The sequence below is a fragment of the Mirounga angustirostris genome, unplaced genomic scaffold (assembly GCF_029215605.1).
Source record: "Mirounga angustirostris isolate CCGP_5_RB_7025 unplaced genomic scaffold, mMirAng1.0.hap1 SCAF_5, whole genome shotgun sequence".
NCBI classification, from domain to species: Eukaryota; Metazoa; Chordata; class Mammalia; order Carnivora; family Phocidae; genus Mirounga; species Mirounga angustirostris.
The window spans coordinates 26532387-26551859 of NW_026991713.1; the positions used below are offsets into that span (position 1 = coordinate 26532387).

Here is a 19473-nt window from a genome sequence, read left to right on the forward strand (position 1 = left end):
CGTGGATGGTGGCACTCTGCAAGGGACCTGCCCATTATTGCAATGTGACAAGGGGGATCCAGAGTAGCCAAACTAGGTTTTTCGATAGGACCAAGAAATCTCAATTTTAAAATATTGACCATAGTAGATTGCAAAAACTGTACCCAAATTATTGCCCTCCCTCTCCCAATGCTCTTCAGTAGAGCCCTCCCACACTGATGCTGTGCTGGCTTTAGGACTCCCTTCAGCCAACAGAATATTAGCAAAAGGGAGGCAAACAGAGGCTTGAAAAGTGTTTGCCCATTGGGGTTTGCCTCTTGCTGCCCATGGGACCCCAGCCACCACTGCCAAGTGAAGAAGGCAGGGCAAACTTTATGGGTAGAGTCGTGTGACCGAGACACCTCTGTTGCAGCAGGCAAACAGCATGCCACTTGCCAGGCATGCAAGCGAGGCCATCCCGGATCAGCCAGCCTCAGCCAGCCCGTCAGCTGACCACAGATGCATGAGTCCGGCAGAGATTCACCACGTTGACCCACATCAGTACCGTCCAACTGGCTCCCAGAATTGTGAACTAAGTTTTAAGCCAACACATGTTGGGGCAGTTTGCTATATAATAAAACTAATTGATAATAAAATTTAAATAAGTCTGGAGCTAAACAAAAGAGGGATCCAGCTCATTGTAACTTCAGCTGAACGTAAACATTTAGCAACAAGGAACTCCCTTGCATCACATCACTGCTTATAAAAGTGACAAAGCAAAAACCACCTAAAGATCCCTCTCATGTGACAGGAAAGTGGTTAACAAACGATGATGCATGTCCATGCGGGCACGGCACACCGCCGCTAATCGTGACGGTGGAGAAGGGCAGCCACACACCCCAATTCCCATCGGCCGCCGGAAGGAACGCACATGCTGGTAGAAATGGCACACGGAGCTGAGTGGGTTACACAGAGCACTGGAGAAGGCTTCCTGCTGTGAGGAATAAATAAAAAGCTCAGATTAAGCCCAGAATGTTTATGGGAAAGTGCTCAACTTCGCTTTTTCAGGATATGAGTGAACGGTAGTAGGAGCAGCAAAAAGCTCTACTCAAGCAAGGACAGGGTTCTAAAGGGGGGGTAAGGCAAACAGTGGGAAAATGCTGGAGGTTTTTACAGCGAAAGACATTTTTACATTCAGTAGTTAGAGTCTTTTTCATTTCTTCAAACATGCTGCCGAAAATTATAGGACTTGAAAGTATGCTCCAAACACAAAGGACAATGAAAATCACTGGCATAGAAAAATCTTTAATGACATGGAAAGATAGCTATATGTTAAATAAAAGGAAGCCAATTGTAAAACAGCATGTGCAATACAATCCCATTTTTTTACTGAAGTATAATTGACATACAATATCCTATTCATTTCAGGTACACATCATAGTGATTCGATGTTTTTACACATTATGAAATGATCCCCATGATAAATCTAGTTAACATATGTCATTATACAAAGTTATTACAATATTATTGACTATGTTCCCTATGCTGTTATTTTATAACTAGAAGTTTATACCTTGTAATCCCCTTAATCTATTTCGCCTGCCCTCCCAATCCACGCCCTCCCCACACCCCATAACCAACATTTTCTCTTCTGTACATATTAGTCTGTTTCTGTTTTGTTTGTTCATTTGCTTTGTTTTTTAGATTCCACATATAAGTGAAATTATACGGTATTTGTCTTTTTCTGTCTGATTTATTTCACTTAGCATAATACCCTAAAATTGCATCTATGTTGTCACAAATGGCAAGATTTCATTCTTTTCTATGGCTGAGGAATATTCCATTGTATATGTATGCCACCTCTTCTTTATCCATTCATCTATGGATAGACACTTAGGTCGCTTCCATCTCTTGGCTATTGTTAATAATGCTGCAATAAACATAGGGGTGCAGATAGCTTTTCAAACTAGTGCTTTCATTTCCTCTGGGTAAATTTCCAGAAGTGGAATTATTGGATTATATGGTACTTCTATTTTTGTTTTTTTGAGGAATCTCCATACTGTTTTTCACAGTGGCTGCACCAATTTTCATTCCCTCCAACAGTGCACAAGGGTTCCCTTTTCTCCACATCCTCACCAATACTTGTTATTTCTTGTCTTTTTTATTTTAGCCATTCTGACAGTGTGAGGTGATATCTCATTGTGGTTTTGATTTGCATTTCCTTGATGATGAATTATGTTGAGCATCTTTTCTGTGTCTGTTGGCCATCTGTCTTCTTCAGGAAAATGTCTACTAAGGTATGCCCATTTTTTAATTGGATTATTTGTTTTTCTGGTATTGAGTTGTAGGTGTTCTTTATATATTTGGGATATTTACTTCTTATCAGATATATCTTTTGCAAGTATTTTCTCCCATTCAGTAAGTTGCCTTTTCATCTTGTTGATAGCTTCTTTTGCTGTGCAGAAGCTTTTTAGTTTGGTATAGTCTCAATAGTTTATTTTTGCTTTTGTTTCCCTTGCCTGAGGAAACATATCCATAAATACATTGCTAAGGTTGTTAAGACATCTAAGGTTGATGTCTAAGAGATTACTGCCTATGTTTTCTTTTAGGAGTTTTAGGTCTCACATTTACTGCCTATGTTTTCTTTTAGGAGTTTTAGGTCTCACATTTAGGTCTTTAATCCATTTTGAGATTATTTTTGTGAATGGTGAGAGAGAGTGGTCTAATTTCATTCTTTTGTATGTAACTGTCCAGTTTTCCCAGCACCATTTGTTGAAGAGACTGTCTTTTCCCCATTATACATTCTTGTCTCCTCTGTTATAGATTAATTGACCATATATGCATGGGTTTGTTTCTGGGCTCTCCACTCTGTTCCATTGAGCCACGTATCTATTTTTGTGCCAGTACCATACTTTTGATTACTACAGCTTTGTATATACTTTGTATACTTTGAAAACTGGGATTGTGGATACCTACCTCTTTTAATTTTGTGTATCCATTAACTACTTATTATAGCTATAGTTGCTTTGATACAATCTCATTTTCATTATAAAAAGAATATACAGCCATAGGAAAGTAACTGGGGGTAGAGACTAAAACTGGGGTGTCATAGTGGTTATCTTTGGAAGATGGAGTAAGGGTAATTTTAATTTTTTTTATTCTTGCTCATTGGTATTTTCTAAACTGCTATAATGAGCATGCACTATTTTTGTGCTGAGAAAAAATTCATAAAAGTTATAGATTTTAAAAAGTAAGAGGGCATACTCATGAATGTACATTCACATGCATCCCAAACCAAAGTGGAGCAAGACTTTATATTTTTTTGGACAGTGCTTGCAAATGCTCTGCCGCTGCTCTGTACTCATTCAGGATTCTGTTGGTGATAGGCAGCCTTTGGAACTGTAGAATCTTCTACCAGGCAAAAACACATGGACTCCTTGCAGGCAGGTCACCTACCCATTTCTCCTGGGAGGTAGGCAGACGACATTCAGCATCACTTTCCACAGCCAGAGGCAGAAATGAGGTAGTGACTTAGATGCTCTGTTTCTTGCACTCTGCAAATCTTCTGCAAAGAACATGAGCAGGCCCAGCAGGTGCAGCTGCCATTTGACGGTGGAGACACCCTCCTCATTAAGGCCAACAAGTCAGAGCTCTCTCCTGGCCCTGGCAGCCCATGATGGGCCAGTTCATCACAAATTGTCCTTCACTGCTCACAGAGCACTGAAGTGTCTTTGGCATGATAGATTCCGATTCCAAGCAAATGGTGGGAAGATGAACTAACTAATCATCAGAGCCACTTCTAAAATGCCATCTAGTCAGATGCAGCAGAGCCCAGCCATACTCCCTTGGCCAAAAATGCAGTGAGAACAAAAGCCAAAGCAATGCTCTATTAGCAAACTCAGGGGGACAAACAGCAAGTAACAAGTTCAAGGTTCAGAATGGCAGGCAGTTTGCTGAAGATGCCATATACAGTCTCACTAGGGCAGTGATGGGGCCAAAAGTCTGAGAATTTTATAAGACAATGAATTAATGGCTGGGCTACAAAACGGAAAATTAGAGCTGATGAGGCCAGCAGACCATCCTTTTGAACTGTTTGTTGAACGTTAGGTAACTGATCTTTTTTAGTCAAGGGAATTATGGCTGCCAGACATCTGAGAGGATGCAATTGACATGCCACTGTCACCTTTCGGAGCAGTCACTTCACGTTCAACTCTACCATTCTATACACTTGTCCCAGAACAGAGAGAGGTAAGAAGTACACTTTTTTTCCCTTTGCAAAAAATCCTGGGTTAGGTTAGGATTAGGAAATAGATCCCCCAATTATTCTGAAGAACAGATCACGAATTGGGAATGTTCACCTGTTCCTCTCTTTTTTTTAAGATTTTATGTATTTATTTGACAGAGACACAGTGAGAGAGGGAACACAAGCAGGGGGAGTGGGAGAGGGAGAAGCAGGCTTCCCGCTGAGCAGGGAGCCCGATGCGGGGCTCGATCCCAGGACCCTGAGATCATGACCTGAGCCGAAGGCAGACGCTTAACGACTGAGCCACCCAGGCGCCCCATCCTGTCCCTCTCTTGATTGGACCCATGGTAGAGTTAGTAAATTACATCACATGTTAAAGCTTGGCAGGGAACATGGTCGCAGCACTTCCTTCTGCAGTGCCCTCAGCTTTAGCCACTAACCAGCTCTGCCTGTGAACTTCATCCATGGGCAGCCACAGCAGCAAATGAACAGTTACCACTTCTGAGAGCTGACTAAGGGCCAGGCACTAGATGAGTCCTGGGCAGACATTTTTCCCTTAATTATCACAAAAATCTTGGAGGAGGGGACAATCATTTCCTCTTTTGTGCAGGGTTAGAGAAGAGGAGCAGCTTGTCCACGGCAATGCTGCTAACAGGAGAACAGGACTCAAGCTTCTTCGAGGAGCATGGGAGAGGGGAGGAGAAGCAGCAGGGAGCAGCTGGAAAGAAGCAAGGCTCCAAAGACACATTCTAGCTCATTCGCCCCCAGCAAATCACTTAATCTCACTACAGAAGGAGACTCACCTCTCTTGCCCAACTACTTCGTAGGATTTTTGTGAGGCCCAAATGAAATCACGTACATGAAAAACCTTGAAAACAGTAAAGCATTTGACAAATACCATGTGTCATTAATAGAAAGACAGAAGACTAAGTCATACTCCTTAGGAGCGTAACACTTCAATCACGACAACCTCAACGGAAAGACCACACCCTCTTTTGTCCCCCAACTAAGTCCTTTAAACACAGGATTTTCTTAAGCAATTTCTTAAAGATGAAGGGCTCAGGGATGCATGCGGGTATCTGAACTGGTCTTGCAGAGAGCTTCACTGTCTTAAATTTAATTCAGACGCCCTGTCTGAGCGATTTATCCTGACTGGAGAAAGTAACCATTTTGTTATTACTAGTAATTCTGTTTCAAAAAAAGGACTACTGGACTTTTACACCCTTAATCTCTGTACTACAGGAAATGAGGAAAAACAAACAATACTGTCTCATGAAAGGCCACATTATATAGAGTAATTCACTTTTTATTATCATCATCATTAACAGCAAAGTCCACAGTTCAGTTCCCAGGCAATATCAAAGTAGATGCTTTATATATATATGTATCTGTATATATATAGGACACCTGCATGTAATATTGTAAGACAGTAATGTTTTTGGAGCCATTATGATTTACCAGTTTATTAAAGGGCACTCACACAATTAAAACCTGCACAATTAAAACAATTCAGTCTTCAAGCAACTAAAAACAATGAATTGTCAAGTCAATGTGGTAGAGCTACTGAGTAATCTGGCCTTTCAAGTAACATCAACTGGAAATCCCATTTTCTCCTTTCATCTACAGATCATTAAAAAGAAAAGACCCCCCCCCAAGCCCCCAAAACTACCTGCCCTGGGAGAAAGTCAGGATTCTGCACATGCAACTTGGGGACACACTCCCCCGTGGATTGATGGAGGGAGACCCCATCACTCCAACATGTGCTGGAGCACCGAGGGGTCCGCCTCCACGGCCTGGAGGCCTCTGTGCAAGCTCCGGAAGGTGGCCTGCTTCCCATAGCGCTGCCTCCAGCGGATGAAGGCCTCCACCATCTGCGACTGTACGTTGTGGGGGTGGTTGGCCTTACAGCGGTAGATATCCGTCTGGGACAGGCCCAAAGACAGCACCACAGGCTCCCACTCGGGGCCCAGCCTCTGAGCCAGCTGGTTGATCTGCTGGTCGGATGGGGAGCTGTTGAGGATGTGCAGGGGGATCCCAGTCATCTGGTCATCTGGGGAAAAGAAAGACATGAGGGTGAAAAGAGCAAACAAACACATCAGATGGGGGCAGAGATGAAAAATGTGAATAGAACAGCATGATGCTTCATCTGGCAGAGCCAACTCTCCCTAGTCTTCTTGGGGGCTGTTCAGGAAAAGGTCATATATAGGAGCTTACAAAATGCCATTTAGCGTCTGTGAAAATGTTTACTACAGAAAATGTGAAAACAAGAAAATAAAAATAACTAGAAATCCCATCAGAGAAACCCCACTGATAATGATTTGATCTTTCTTTTTGGTCTTTTATATATAACACATATGTTTAGGGTTTCATGGCACTTCCCACTTTGTAACATGCTTTCTCCCCTTCCATCTCTTTGACCAGAGAGGCCAAGCAGGGGGTTCAGAGGGAATTAAGAATGCCAGCCTGGGCCCCAGTTCCCCCCCCGGTATGGGCCTGTGGGCGCAGGGGTGACACTCTCTCCTGCAGGAATGGCTAGTGCTGGAGGGAAATGGGCTAAATAGAACAGCTTCTCTCTCCTGATAAACTTTGAACATTACCAAGCAAAGTTGCAGTTTCTAACAGAAGCAGAACCGAAGAGGCCTGCTGAGAAGAAAAGAAAACTCAGAGGCCATGAGGTAGCAGGAGGAGAGTTACCACCCTGGCAGAGCCCAGAGGAGGAAGACAAAAGCATGTGCTGTGGCAGGGCAATGAGAGAACCTAACCTTGCACTTCCTAGATCCCAGTCTTCCCGAGGCCGGTCTGCTGCGGGAACTCTGACACCGAGCCTCAGGCATGCAGGAAGAAGCACCATCCATGACAATGCAGAAGGCCTTCTAGAGGAAGGAGGCTAAAGCTAAGCCCTGAATACAAGAAAGAGCCCCATGAAGGGAAAGGTAAGGAAATGTGCCTTGGGCAGAGGGAACTGCCTGTGCAAAGGCCCGGAGGCAGGAGACTATGGGAAATTCAAGAAAGAAAGAAGTTCAACGTAGGGAAGTGCAGAGTCTGAGAAGCACTCCAAACGCCCAAAATTCTGGTGCTGCTTATTGGTTAGGCCCAAACTAGAAGTGAGGTTTTCATATTCATCATTCAGCCATGTGTACAACAAACCACACTACACTTGTACTATACTTTCTGTCACCAGCATCACGGGAATCCGAGTCAATCCCACTTCACACTCACCAGCTCATTGTTTAGATTATGAATTCAATAAGAAGGCAAAACACATCCTATTAGAATAGCTAATGTTTTCCACTGCACATGCCTCGTGCCAGTATCTTAGGCATGAGTTGGAAAAATACTGTCAAGGGCTCTTTCTGGTGTTTGTCAAGACAAAACTGTTAATTTTTTTTTAAATGATTAAGAAGCAACTAGAATAATGACAATACTGCTGACCAATATTTTATATTAACGGTAATGATTTCATGGCTTTTATAAAACTATGGGCACTTTTACAAAAATGTGGGCTCATTAAAAAAGTATAAGCAACATAAAAAAGTATAAAGGAGAAAACAAGTCATCCAATAACCCACCACTGTACTTAGAGTTGTTGAACATCATTCTGGACATCTCTTCAGGCACATATCCTGTATTAATAGCTTTTTTTCTCATAAAGGTTATTTAATTTTGCTTGAATGTAACAGAAAAAAAAGAAACAGAAGTGAAAACTAAATGGCTTTTTGACCTACAGTTAAATATTTAAACAACAACAGCAACACATATACACACACAAAAGATTTAACGCTGCTTTTGAAAAAAGTATATGAAAATTTAAGAGGTAAACTATATATTTTCACATTAACGCTCTATAATTAACACTTGATATTTCTTCTTCCTTTCCTCATACCTCATCATTTTTCTTGCCTATATCATTTTTCTTTCTTTTTTTTTTTTTTAGAGAGAGAGAGAGAGAGAACGCATGTGCACAAGCAGGGAGCAAAGGACAGAGAAAGGGAGAGAGAATCTCAAGCAGGCTCCATGCCTAGCGCAGAACCCAACACGGGGCTCGGTCTCACAACCCTGAGATCACGACCTCAGCTGAAATCAAGAGTTGGATGCTTAACTGACTGAGCCCCCTCAGGCGCCCCATTGCTTATATCATTTTTGTTGTGTTGGGTGCATAACATTTTTATGGTTCTGGGACAATAATCTTCCCCTAAGTTGTTTAGTCTTAAAACTACATTATAATGGTTTGAATGTTCATCAATTCTTTTTTGTTGTTACTTCTTTTTTAACCATGGCTTTTCAACACCTGAATCTGTTATTTTTTTTGTTTTTATATGAATTCTAGTTAGTTAACATACAGTGCAATATTAGTTTCAAAAGTAGAATTTAGTGATTGATCACTTACATATAACCCCCAGCGCTCATCATAACAAGTGCCTTCCTTAATACCCATCACCCATTGATTTGAGTCATTTGGGTCAATTTCATCATAAGGTAATTTTTATCAAGAAATGCTCATGGTCACTACATTCCTTTAGTTCCTTCAGATCAAGACTGTCTGCTTACTGCTTTCATTGTTGAATAATAACATTTGTGAAAACAATTTCATATCATTTCAATATTATGCTTTAAATTATAAATAAAATTTTACATTATTTAAGTAATTTTATTCCTCTCACAAGTTTGTAGATCATGCTCCTATTTTATGGAGGGGAATGTTGGTTATGGAGAATTCTGACACCAATTTGACCGTCCCCCATTTTGTATAACTTGCTTTTTCAGCCTGGGGCTTACGGTACTGAAGCTTTAGATCAGGTATATCTTGGTCATTCTCTATTTGCTTTTTAAGGTATGTCACATGATATTCTGACCGAAGATTTAGCTCTTTCTCCCTTCCAGAAAAATTTTCCTATGTCATATCTCTGCATTCTTTTTCTGCCCCAGATGCTAGATGGCTTTCCCCATCCACCATAGCTGTCATTTTCTGTCTTATTACTTTAACTCCTTTTCTGTGATCATCTCATGCTTTTCCCCTATGCCATTCATTTGATGTTTGGTTATGTTTATGCTGTTTTATTTTGTTTTGTTTTTTTCTGGCTCAAACCTTGTACTGTGTTTTTTCCTCAATTTCTTTTCTTGGCTCCTCAATCTATCTTTTTTTTTTATTAAGATATATTAATTTATTTTTAGAAAGAGAGAGAGAACATCAGGAGGAGGGGCAGAAGGAGAGGGAGAGAATCCCAACACAGGGCTCAATCTCATAACCCTGAGATCTTGACCTGAGCTAAAACCAAGAGTCAGACACTTAACTAACTGGGCCATCCAGGTACCCCTCTTCAGTGTGTCTTTTAAAAATCCCATTCCACTTCATATCCATTAGGATGGCTATTGTCAAAAAAACCCCCAAAATAACAAGTGTTGGTGAGGATGTAAAAATGGCACAGCTGCTATGGAAAAGAGTATGGTGGCTCCTTAAACAATGAAGCATGGAATTATCATACAATCTAGCAGTTCTAATTCTGGGTCATATACCCAAAAGGCCTGACAGCAGGTGACTCAAAGAGATATTTATACACCCATCTTCATAGCAGCATTGTTCCCAATAGCAAAAAGTGGAAGTAACCCAAGTGTCTATCAAGGAATGGAAGGAGAAACAAAATGTGGTATATTATATATTAGAATATTATTCAGTCTTAAAAGGGAAAACATTCTGACTCAAACTACAACATGGGTGACTCTTAAGAACATTCTGCTAAGTGAAATAAGCCAGTCACCAAAGGACAAGTCCTCTATGATCCCATTCCTATGAGGTACCTGCAGTAGTCAAATTCATTGAGATGGAAAGAATGGTGGTTACCAGGGGAGAGGGTGGGGGGAATGGGGAATTGTTTAATGGGTAGTCAGTTTTGCAAAACGAAAAGAGTTCTGGAGGTTGGCTGCACAGTGTGAATGCACTTAACACTACTGAACTGTACACCTAAAAATGGGAAAGATAGCAAGTTTCATGTTATAGATATTTTATCACAATTAAAAATAAAAATTTTTTTAAAATCTCATTCTTGTTTTATCATAACGATGTTGAGTTTTTATTTCCACTGAACTGATCCTGAGCTCTCCGATAGCACAAAATACTTGTGAGGTTGCGTCTTCTTGCTTTGGGTTTCTGCTCAGGCCCAACTGGTTGTATGTTTACTCTTTGCAATCCATGTTCCTGTCTTTATACTGCTGTAGCATTTTCACATGGTTGTCATGACACTTATCTTCATCTTGCTCACATTTAACAGGAGCATCTCTATCCAGAGCTTCTTTTATAGTAAGCCAAGGTATCCTTGGCACTCTCTCTCTCTGAGCTACAATTTGTGCTTGGCTGATGCTTTCTACGTGGTGTTCTGCCACAGAAGAGAGGTAGGAGAACTAGGCCTGCCCTGGCTGGGGGTCCAGTGTGCTGTTCTCTCTTCTGGAAGCCAATGAAATGTCTTATACCAGAGCCTGCTCTGCCTAGCCAGGGCGCACGCACTCCTGCGGTCTCTTTCCTGTAGCTCAATGCAGAGATGGCCTGCCTGGGTTGCCTTCCTGCCTCTGCTGCTGATGTCTCCTGACATTTACCAAGGCCGTCTACTCACCTCCCCCACCAACTTCTTTCATACCGATCTGAATTAGTAGTGGTCCTTAGGATTTTGTACCCTTCCCTTCTTTTCCCAGGACTGCTTCTGAAGGGTTGGGTGGGGTGTTGCCTTCCTTTGGCATAAAAGTTGTGATTGGTTGTTTTTTTGTTTGTTTGGTGGGTTGATGCTGGCGAATGTTTCTGTTCTCAACTGCTTTTTGGTTCAGTTCATCGGGTGCTAGGGAGGGAGCCTCTGTGGTCCCACTACTCCGTCACCATTCTGACTCCTGGCCAACTCTTAATGCAACATAGGCTTTGGGCCAATTATTTGGGAGTGAGGGCAGTATTTGCTCTCATTCCCCCGCACTTTTAGGGTCGCATATCCCTTGGGAATACTGCCCCATAACTGGGAGATGGCCAGCAGTCTGGGGACGCAGGCTGGAGCAAAGATGACTGGCACAGAAGCACTACTTAGCCAAGAGCACGTCAAGCCCTTCCAAGGAGGCCTTCCAGACATGAAAAGACAATAACAGCTGTTTGTGCTGTCTGACCTCAAGCAGAAGTATCCTCACGAGGCCCTTCCAACGCATGAATTCTGCTGAATGCGAAGTTACTGAAAAAATGAGAGTCCCAAGGCTTTAGTGTCAACATCCAAGGATATACTATATAAAATCAGGTCAAGCTATGAATTAATCTACTGTGGCCATCTGGCCACTGTTTCTCAGAGCTTGATGTGCATACCACGAGCAGTGTACAAGAGGATATCAGGTGGTCCATGGGTGAACATTCTGTATTAGAACAGTCATGTTCTATTTTAATACAATTAGAAAAGTATAAATAACATTTCAAACTCATGACTGCAAGAACTAAGATAAGTAAATAAAAGTTAAAAAGCAGATATAGAATGATACAAAAATAATAAAAAAAGAAAAGTAAATTTTTATTTGTATTTTTAAATTTTTTTTAAAGATTTTATTTATTTATTTGACAGAGAGAGAGAGACAGCGAGAGAGGGAACACAAGCAGGGGGAGTGGGAGAGGGAGAAGCAGGCTCCCCGCAGAGCAGGGAGCCCGATGCGGGGCTCGATCCCAGGACCCTGGGATCATGACCTGAGCCAAAGGCAGATGCTTAACGACTGAGCCACCCAGGCGCCCCGAAAAGTAAATTTTTAAATAAAAAGTAAATTTAAATAAAAGCAGTAAGTTAGCAGTACAGGTAGTACAAAGATAGAGCAAAAATTGCGCCAGTAGAACCCGAATGACTGAAGTGTGGGAAGTCTGGTGTTTCTCACCAAGTGCATCACGGGCATTTCAGGCAGGGCCATCCATTATGCAGGGCTGTCCATGCACGGCAGGGTGTTTCGCATCCGTGGCCTGCAGCTCTGCCTAAGCACACAAGTCCACATGCCCTGGGGTGAGGCAGTACTGTGCCTGGTTAAGAACCACCAGATACTGTGACATAAGTATCAACTAGTTTTAAATATCCAAAGCAGGGAGTTAGCTCCTCCTATACTCACAGAATGTTCTCTCTTATACAGATTCTAAACCTTGCATGCAGCTCTTTAATCCCATTCTCAGTGAGGTTAAAACTCCCATGTTTCAAACAAAACAACATTCTCTACCAAGCCCATCTACCACAATGAAGCCATCCATTTGGAGGGATAAACGCCCCACTCCCCATCTCCCTGTGTGCCCTCCATCTTTCCACCCTCCCATCTCTGTGGTCATTACATCTCCAACTACCTCCTCCTCCCTCTTTCATACCTAATTAACCACGAAAAATCTTTCCAATTCCTATTGTATTTAGAGTCAGGTCTAAAAGATTCACACTTAACTTTTTTGTTTCTTACAGGATGCTTCTGTCTCCCAAGTTCCTTATGGACAGAGATCATGTCTTCTACTTCTTGCATTCCTCCAACCTTTAGCCCCTTGCTGAGCACAATATGGAACTCGATGTACAGTAACTTATCATATTCTTTTTAAAATTTAATTTTATTTAAATTATATTAATTAACATATAGTGTATTATTAGTTTCAGAGGTAGAGTTCAGTAATTTATCAGTTGCGTATAACACCCAGTGGTCATCACATCACGTGCCCTCCTTAATGCCCATAACCCAGTTACCCCATCCCCCCATCTACCTCCCCTCCGGCAACCCTCAGTTTGTTTCCCATAGTTAAGAGAAAGGCAATTATATGATTTCGCTCATATGTGGAATTTAAGAAACAAAACAGAGGATCACAGGGGAAGGAAGGGAAAAAAAAAACCTCATCATATTGTTAAAAAAGTTCTTCCAAGTCAAGTTTCCAATTCACCATCTCCACTAGCTATGTGCTTCTGACTTTTTTGTTTGTACCAGAAAAAGAAGTCATTTCTTCCAACAAATCTTTGTATGGACAGCACCCTCTGGTCTATCCTGGCTGAGTGTGCAATCTCCAAGTGAAGGAAAGTCTGCAAGCCCATCTTCCTGTCTGGTCAACCTCCTCTTTTTGAGGAACTATACAGGATTCAAAAGCACAGTTCAAAGACTGAAGATTATGGAGTAAAGGAAAGGCAAAGCAGACCCATAAGCAACAGCTAGGAGACTCAGATTAATCTAAGCTCAGGAATCGACACTAACAGAAAGGATTTTAACTATAAAATTCCTTTTAAAAAAAGATATTTTATTTATTTAGAGAGAGAGAGAGCGCAAGAGAGCACAAGTGGGGGAGAGGGGCAAAGGGAGAGGGAGAAGCAGGCTCTCCACTGAGCAGAGAGCCAGAACCGGGGATCGATCGCAGGACCCCGGGATCAATCCCAGGACCCCGAGATCATAAGCAGACTGCTTAACCTACTGAGCCACCAAGGCTCCCCCTATAAAATTCCTTTTTAAACTTCAGTTATTTTGTGTCATAACCAGAGATGTAAGTACATATGAGTTCCTTATAACAAGTGACTCGGTTGGACACGGGTTGCACTTTTAAAAACTATATACATTCCTTTGCAGAATTTGGTAATACATTGCCCTTCCCAAATCATTGCTGCAGTGAACCACTATCACTGATGGGAGTATCATATGCTTTAGGTTTGCTGGACCAGAGAAAAAGTTGAGCTAAGAGACTGCCCCTTTCCAGTGTAGCCACTTTTTAGGAGCAAAAGGCTAACCCCTGCCTCCCTTGAGGCCTCCCATGTAAGGCCTCCCATGTAAGGCCTCCCATGTAAGGCCTCTGCAGGCTGTCCACTGATGTTCCATTGACCAAAGCAAGGCATGTGGCCAAGCCCAAGACCAACGGGATAGGGTACTAAATGTTCTCACAGGGCATTAGGAGTGAAAATTTGCTGAGCAATAAACTATAAACACAAGTATACTAACACATTTTAAAAATCTAGATGAACCGATACTGGGATATATATAATGCCAAAACTGGTGCAGGAAAAAATAGAAAACTTGAATAGACCTAAGTATTAAGTACATTGAAATGGCAATCAAAGCCTTCCCCTGCTAAAGAGCCCTAGGCCCAGACAGTTTTACAGGTGAGCTCTATCAAATGTTCATGAAACATTTAATTTCCTATCGTCTATAAGTTGTTCTAGGAAATAGAAAAATAACAGAAGTTCTATAGCCTATTTTATTAGGCTGCTTACTTTTTGTTCCAAACAGGATAAGGAGAATACAAGAAAAGAAAAATTACAGGTTTTTTTCAATTATTATTTTAGATGTAAAAATCCTAAATGTTAACTGAGTAAAAAAGATCTATTTAAAATAATATATTATGAACAAGTAGAATTTATCCCAGGATTACAATAATTTTAATATCACAAGATCAATTAATTCAATATATCAGTAGTCCAAAGAGATAAGTCACTATTATCTTAATAGGTACAAAAAAGTATTTGATAAAATTTGACACATATATATGATTTCTTAAAAAGATTTCTTTAAAAATTAGGAATATGGGGAACTTATTTAGCTTGGTGAAGATTATAAAAGCCTTCAATAAGCGTTCGATTTAATAGATATCTTTTAAACATTTTCCCTTTAAGGGCAGAAGCAAAACAAGGATGCCCAATGTCACCATTACTATTGTATATAGTAGTGAAGGTACTAACCGGAGCTATAGAGAAAAAAAAGTTAGGTATAAGCATTTGAAGGGAAGAGATAAAACTATCACTATTTTCAGACCATTTGATCTAATATATAAGAAAAGGCCAGGATTAATAGATAATCCATTAGAGGGATGCCTGGGTGGCATAGTCAATTAAGCGTCTGACTCGGTTTCGGCTTGGGTCATGATCTCAGGGTCGTGAGACTGAGCCCCACTTTGGAGTCCACAGTGAGCACGGAGTCTGCTTGAGACTCTCTCTTGCTCTCCCTCTGCCCTTGCCTCCCACTCACTCTCTCTCTCAAATAAAGGATAAATCTTAAAAAAAAAAGAAGATAGTCCACTAGAACAATTAAGAGGTTATTGCCAGGTAACAACTTAAAACAAAAACCAATTGCCAGGTAACAACTTAAAACAAAAACCAATCAAACACAAAATATGATAAAAAATAAAATAAACAATAAAAACTATAAAGTATCTAGAAATTAAATTAGCAAAGATCACATAAGACCTCAATGGGGAAAATTTTAAGCATTGATTAAAAGACATAAAGCAAGATCTGAATAAATGGAGAGTCCTTCGTGCCCTGGGTGGGATGACATTATTATAACATAAACATGACAATTCTTGTAATAACAATTAAAATTTTATAATAGGGAAAGGAGAGGCTTTCTCCAAACTGGGGAAAACTAATTATACAGAGAAAAATAAAACTGTACTTTCATATCACATCATAAATAGTGATGAAATCTGTGTAGATAAAGGTAAAACATAAAAGGTAAAGCTACAAAGTTAATAAAAATAATGGAGATTATCTTTATGACCAGCAGTGGGAAGTGTCTTTTTAAAAGAATCCCCAAAAGATGATTTTTTTTCCATCAAAATTAAAGATTTCTGCTCAGTGAAGGAAACCATCACCCAAGATGACAGAGCAGAATGGACAAAGATACTTGTTAATGTCTAAAACCCAGGAGGCAGGACTATCTGGACTGTACAAGGTACTCCCAAAACCAAGAGGAGAAAGATAAGCACCTCCATAGAAAAAAGAATGAAGGTATGTGATAAGGTGACTCAAATTAAAGGAAACTCAAAAAAGAGATACTCAAACACAGAAAATTAAGAAATAACAATGGAAACAATCATGATAAATTCCTTTATGTGCCTAGAAATCTAGATAATACCAAGTTTTGGCAGAGATGTGGAGATGTTGGAACTATATTCATCGCTGGTAGAAATGAGGACTGGGCAGCCATTCCACAAGCAAGTATGCATGGGGGTAAATTGGAAGGTGGTATACGATCTTGTTCCTATGTATATGTACCTAAGAAAAACTCTGAAACCCATAAGGGACATGTAGAAGGCTGTTTATACAAAGTCACACTGTTTGTGCTAGGAAGTATACATATGCCTTATAACCCAGTTCTCCTGTTTTGGGGTTTATAGATCCCAAAAAAATTCTCATACAGATTCATGAGGGGTCATGTCTGAACGCCGTGGGAAGAAAGTTGCCGGAAGCAATCTCTGAGCTCATTACTAGGGGAAGAGACAAACATGAGAGAGCACAAAGGGAACGCTGGACAGTTAGGATAAAGCAAAAATGTAAGAAAAAGAAGGAGACTGGGGCGCCTGGGTGGCTCAGTGGGTTAAGCATCTGCCTTCGGCTCAGGTCATGATCCCAGGGTCCTGGGATCGAGCCCCGCATTGGGCTCCCTGCTCAGCGGGGAGTCTGCTTCTCTCCCTTCTTCCCTCCCGCTCATGCTCTATCTCTGTCTCTCTCAAATAAATAAATAAAATACTTTAAAAAAAGGAGACCTATAACAATGCAAATTTAAAAATATATATTTCAAAACAACACCATTAGTGGAAACACACACAAATGAAAGAATGTATCTGAGACAGAAAGAACGGTTTATTGTGGGAGGGAAGGGAATGGAGAGGTTGGGGATGCTACCAACCTGAGAAAGCCAACCTGACCAGCCACCTCCCAGGGCCCATGTGAACCCCAGTCCCTGAGTGCAGTGGCTGGGCAGAGAAATCCCTTTGGCTGAGGGACTGGCTGCCTGGAAATGAAAGAAAAGCACCTTGAAAAGAAAACTAATTAGAACCACTTGTTCTGATGGATAATCACAGAGAACAATGTGGTCCTCACAGAGAGGTGAAGAAATAAACTGGTCTTTCTAAACCTGATTCCAGGATGATGAAGTGACCGCCCACTTAAATAACAAGGCCCTGTTGCAAAATACAAGTAAATCATACTTATTGTAATGGAAAACTTGATTTGACTATCAAGTCCATGGAAGGTCAACAACAAAACTATTAGCAATAATTGAGTTCTCACTGAAATAAAAGGCAGGAGATAGGGTGGCCACAGCTCGGGGCTAAGAATTAGCAGGCGTGGGTCCTATCTAAATTTGAATCTGCCATCAACTAGCCATGTAACTCGGGGTAAGACATTTAGCCTCTCTCAGACTGTTTTCTCATTTGTAAAAAGTAAAACCAGATGATCGCCAAAGCCTCATTTGGATATAACAGGTTATACTATCTTTTTAAAGCAATTTTATTTTCTACAGATCTTGTTTCTTGATTTCTCATTAGTGAACAACTATTCATTTATTGTTGCATTACTTTCCCCTATTTGTCTTCTAGACAGAGCAAAGACTTCTGCGATTTTTTTTTTTTTTTTTTTAGATTTTATTTATTTATTCATGAGAGACAGAGCGAGAGAGGCAGAGGGAGAAGCAGGCTCCCAAGGAGCAGAGAGCCCGATGCGGGACTCGATCCCAGAACTCCGGGATCATGACCTGAGCCGAAGGCAGACGCTTAACCATCTGAGCCACCCAGGCACCCAAGACTTCTGCGATTTTAATCATGGTTTTTGCTAATTTGTTTCTGCTTTTTAAAGATCACAGATGGAAACTTATCCTCCCATAGCAAAAACAAACAAACGAACAAACAAAAACACCTAGTGAATGTTGGTAGAATCAATGTTTTCAAAATAGTACAAAAACTTTAAAAGCTTATGTTGTAACTTGCTGGGCCATTCATTGTTCTCATGTACTTGCACGGACCTGCCTCCCCTCCACTAATGTGCCTTTCACCCTGCTCCTTGAAACCACCAGCCGGCCTGGAGCCTTAGGGCCTTGCACTAGCTGGTCTCTCTCCCTGGAATATTATTCCATGGACTCTGTCCATCAAATGTGACTTCCATCAAACGGAGTGCCCCCCCCCCAACCACCCTGTTCTTAATCACAACACCCATTCCACTCTGTGATCCCCTATATCTACATATTACTTCCTGATATATAGCCCACGGATGCACTGTATTTGTTGCTGCTATCTGTCCTCACCCCACACACTCATCCCATCTCTGCTAGAATGGAAACTCCTCACAAGGCAGGAGAGCTTTGTTGGTTTTTGTTCAATGATGTATCCCGGGCACCCAAAATAGTACCTAGCACACAGTCAGCACTCACTACATAAATGAATGTTGTTGGATAAATAAATTAAAAGCAATGGTCCATTACAATTACAATATATTCACTTAGCTCTGCTTTCTACTTTATGGCTAGAGTGTTACTAAGTTTTAGGTTACTTAGCATTCAAAAACCAAAGAAATTATATTGCATAATCTGGCACTGAATAGAAAATAAAAAGAGGGCATGACTCCATAATAATAAAATATTGTCAAGGTTAAGCGTAAGCAGCTACCCACTTTCTATACTGAACTGGGCCACATCCATGTTTAATTTGAAGAGAGTTAGAAAGACAGATTCCAAGATGGCTTCTGGGTAAATACGGCAATTTGAGGCCAGTTCCAGTCCTCATCCTCTCTAATATTTAAGGAAATGAACAAAAGGTAATAAAAATAAGCCAGTGAAAAAAGATGGCAGAACCACCTTCCAATTCCTGATTCCCTGAAGCTGTATTGATTATTCAACAAACAACTGAGAGATTCACTCTAATATCCCCAGATCTGGAGAGGAATGAATTTCTCTTCTGGACTTTAGTAGGGTGAGGATGGTAACTGCTACACTGAGGTATGGGAAGATCAGAAATGGGAACAAGGACTGACTATCCCTAGCAGAAGTGACAAGACATTTCACATGGTCTCAGGAAAGACTATTGGGCACAGGTGTTCAACATCCCAACCAACAACTCAGCTGAGCTCACTCCCCTGCCCTGACTCTTTTGCCTACATGTGCCCTTAAGCTAAAGAACAGGAAATAGCCAGTCCCCCAAGGGGTCAGAAGGGGGTCAAGGAGAAGTCACCCCAGTATATCAGAGCACCAAAGGCAGAACCCAGTTGCTCCATCATGTACAAGATGGAATGAAATGGAATGGCAAATGAGTAACATACTAGAGAAACAAGGATTTAAAAAGGAAGCATTATGTGGGGACAAAAAAAAAAAAAAAAACTGACAAAAAACCCCCAAAATCCACAGTTCCCAAAAATAAGAGAAAGCATTTTGTCATAAAACAACTTAATAAAAGTATAATAGGAACATAAATGCAGTAAAACAAGAGCTTAACAATGAGATAATCAAATAACAAAATGAGATTTTAAAAGAAGCTTGTCATACTTTAAAATGATAAATTAAGGATC

General features: G+C 40.9%; 1 protein-coding gene across 2 annotated transcripts in view; it reads right to left on the reverse strand.

Moving 5' to 3' along the window:
• Positions 1-1402: 1402 nt before the first annotated feature.
• CRADD (CASP2 and RIPK1 domain containing adaptor with death domain) overlaps positions 1403-19473 on the reverse strand; it is a 177838-nt gene continuing 159767 nt past the window's right edge. Inside the window, exons 3-4 of one of the 2 annotated variants that reach the window (XR_010411395.1) lie at positions 5871-6251; positions 1403-5069 (exon numbers count right to left, since the gene is read on the reverse strand). Coding sequence is in view for 1 of the 2 variants with exons in the window: in XM_045872852.3 (XP_045728808.1) it covers positions 5950-6251 (302 nt within the window). In the remaining variant the exon portion in view is untranslated. Of the gene's footprint in view, positions 6252-19473 lie in introns of both variants that reach the window. The other variant, XM_045872852.3, reaches the window with a different exon arrangement.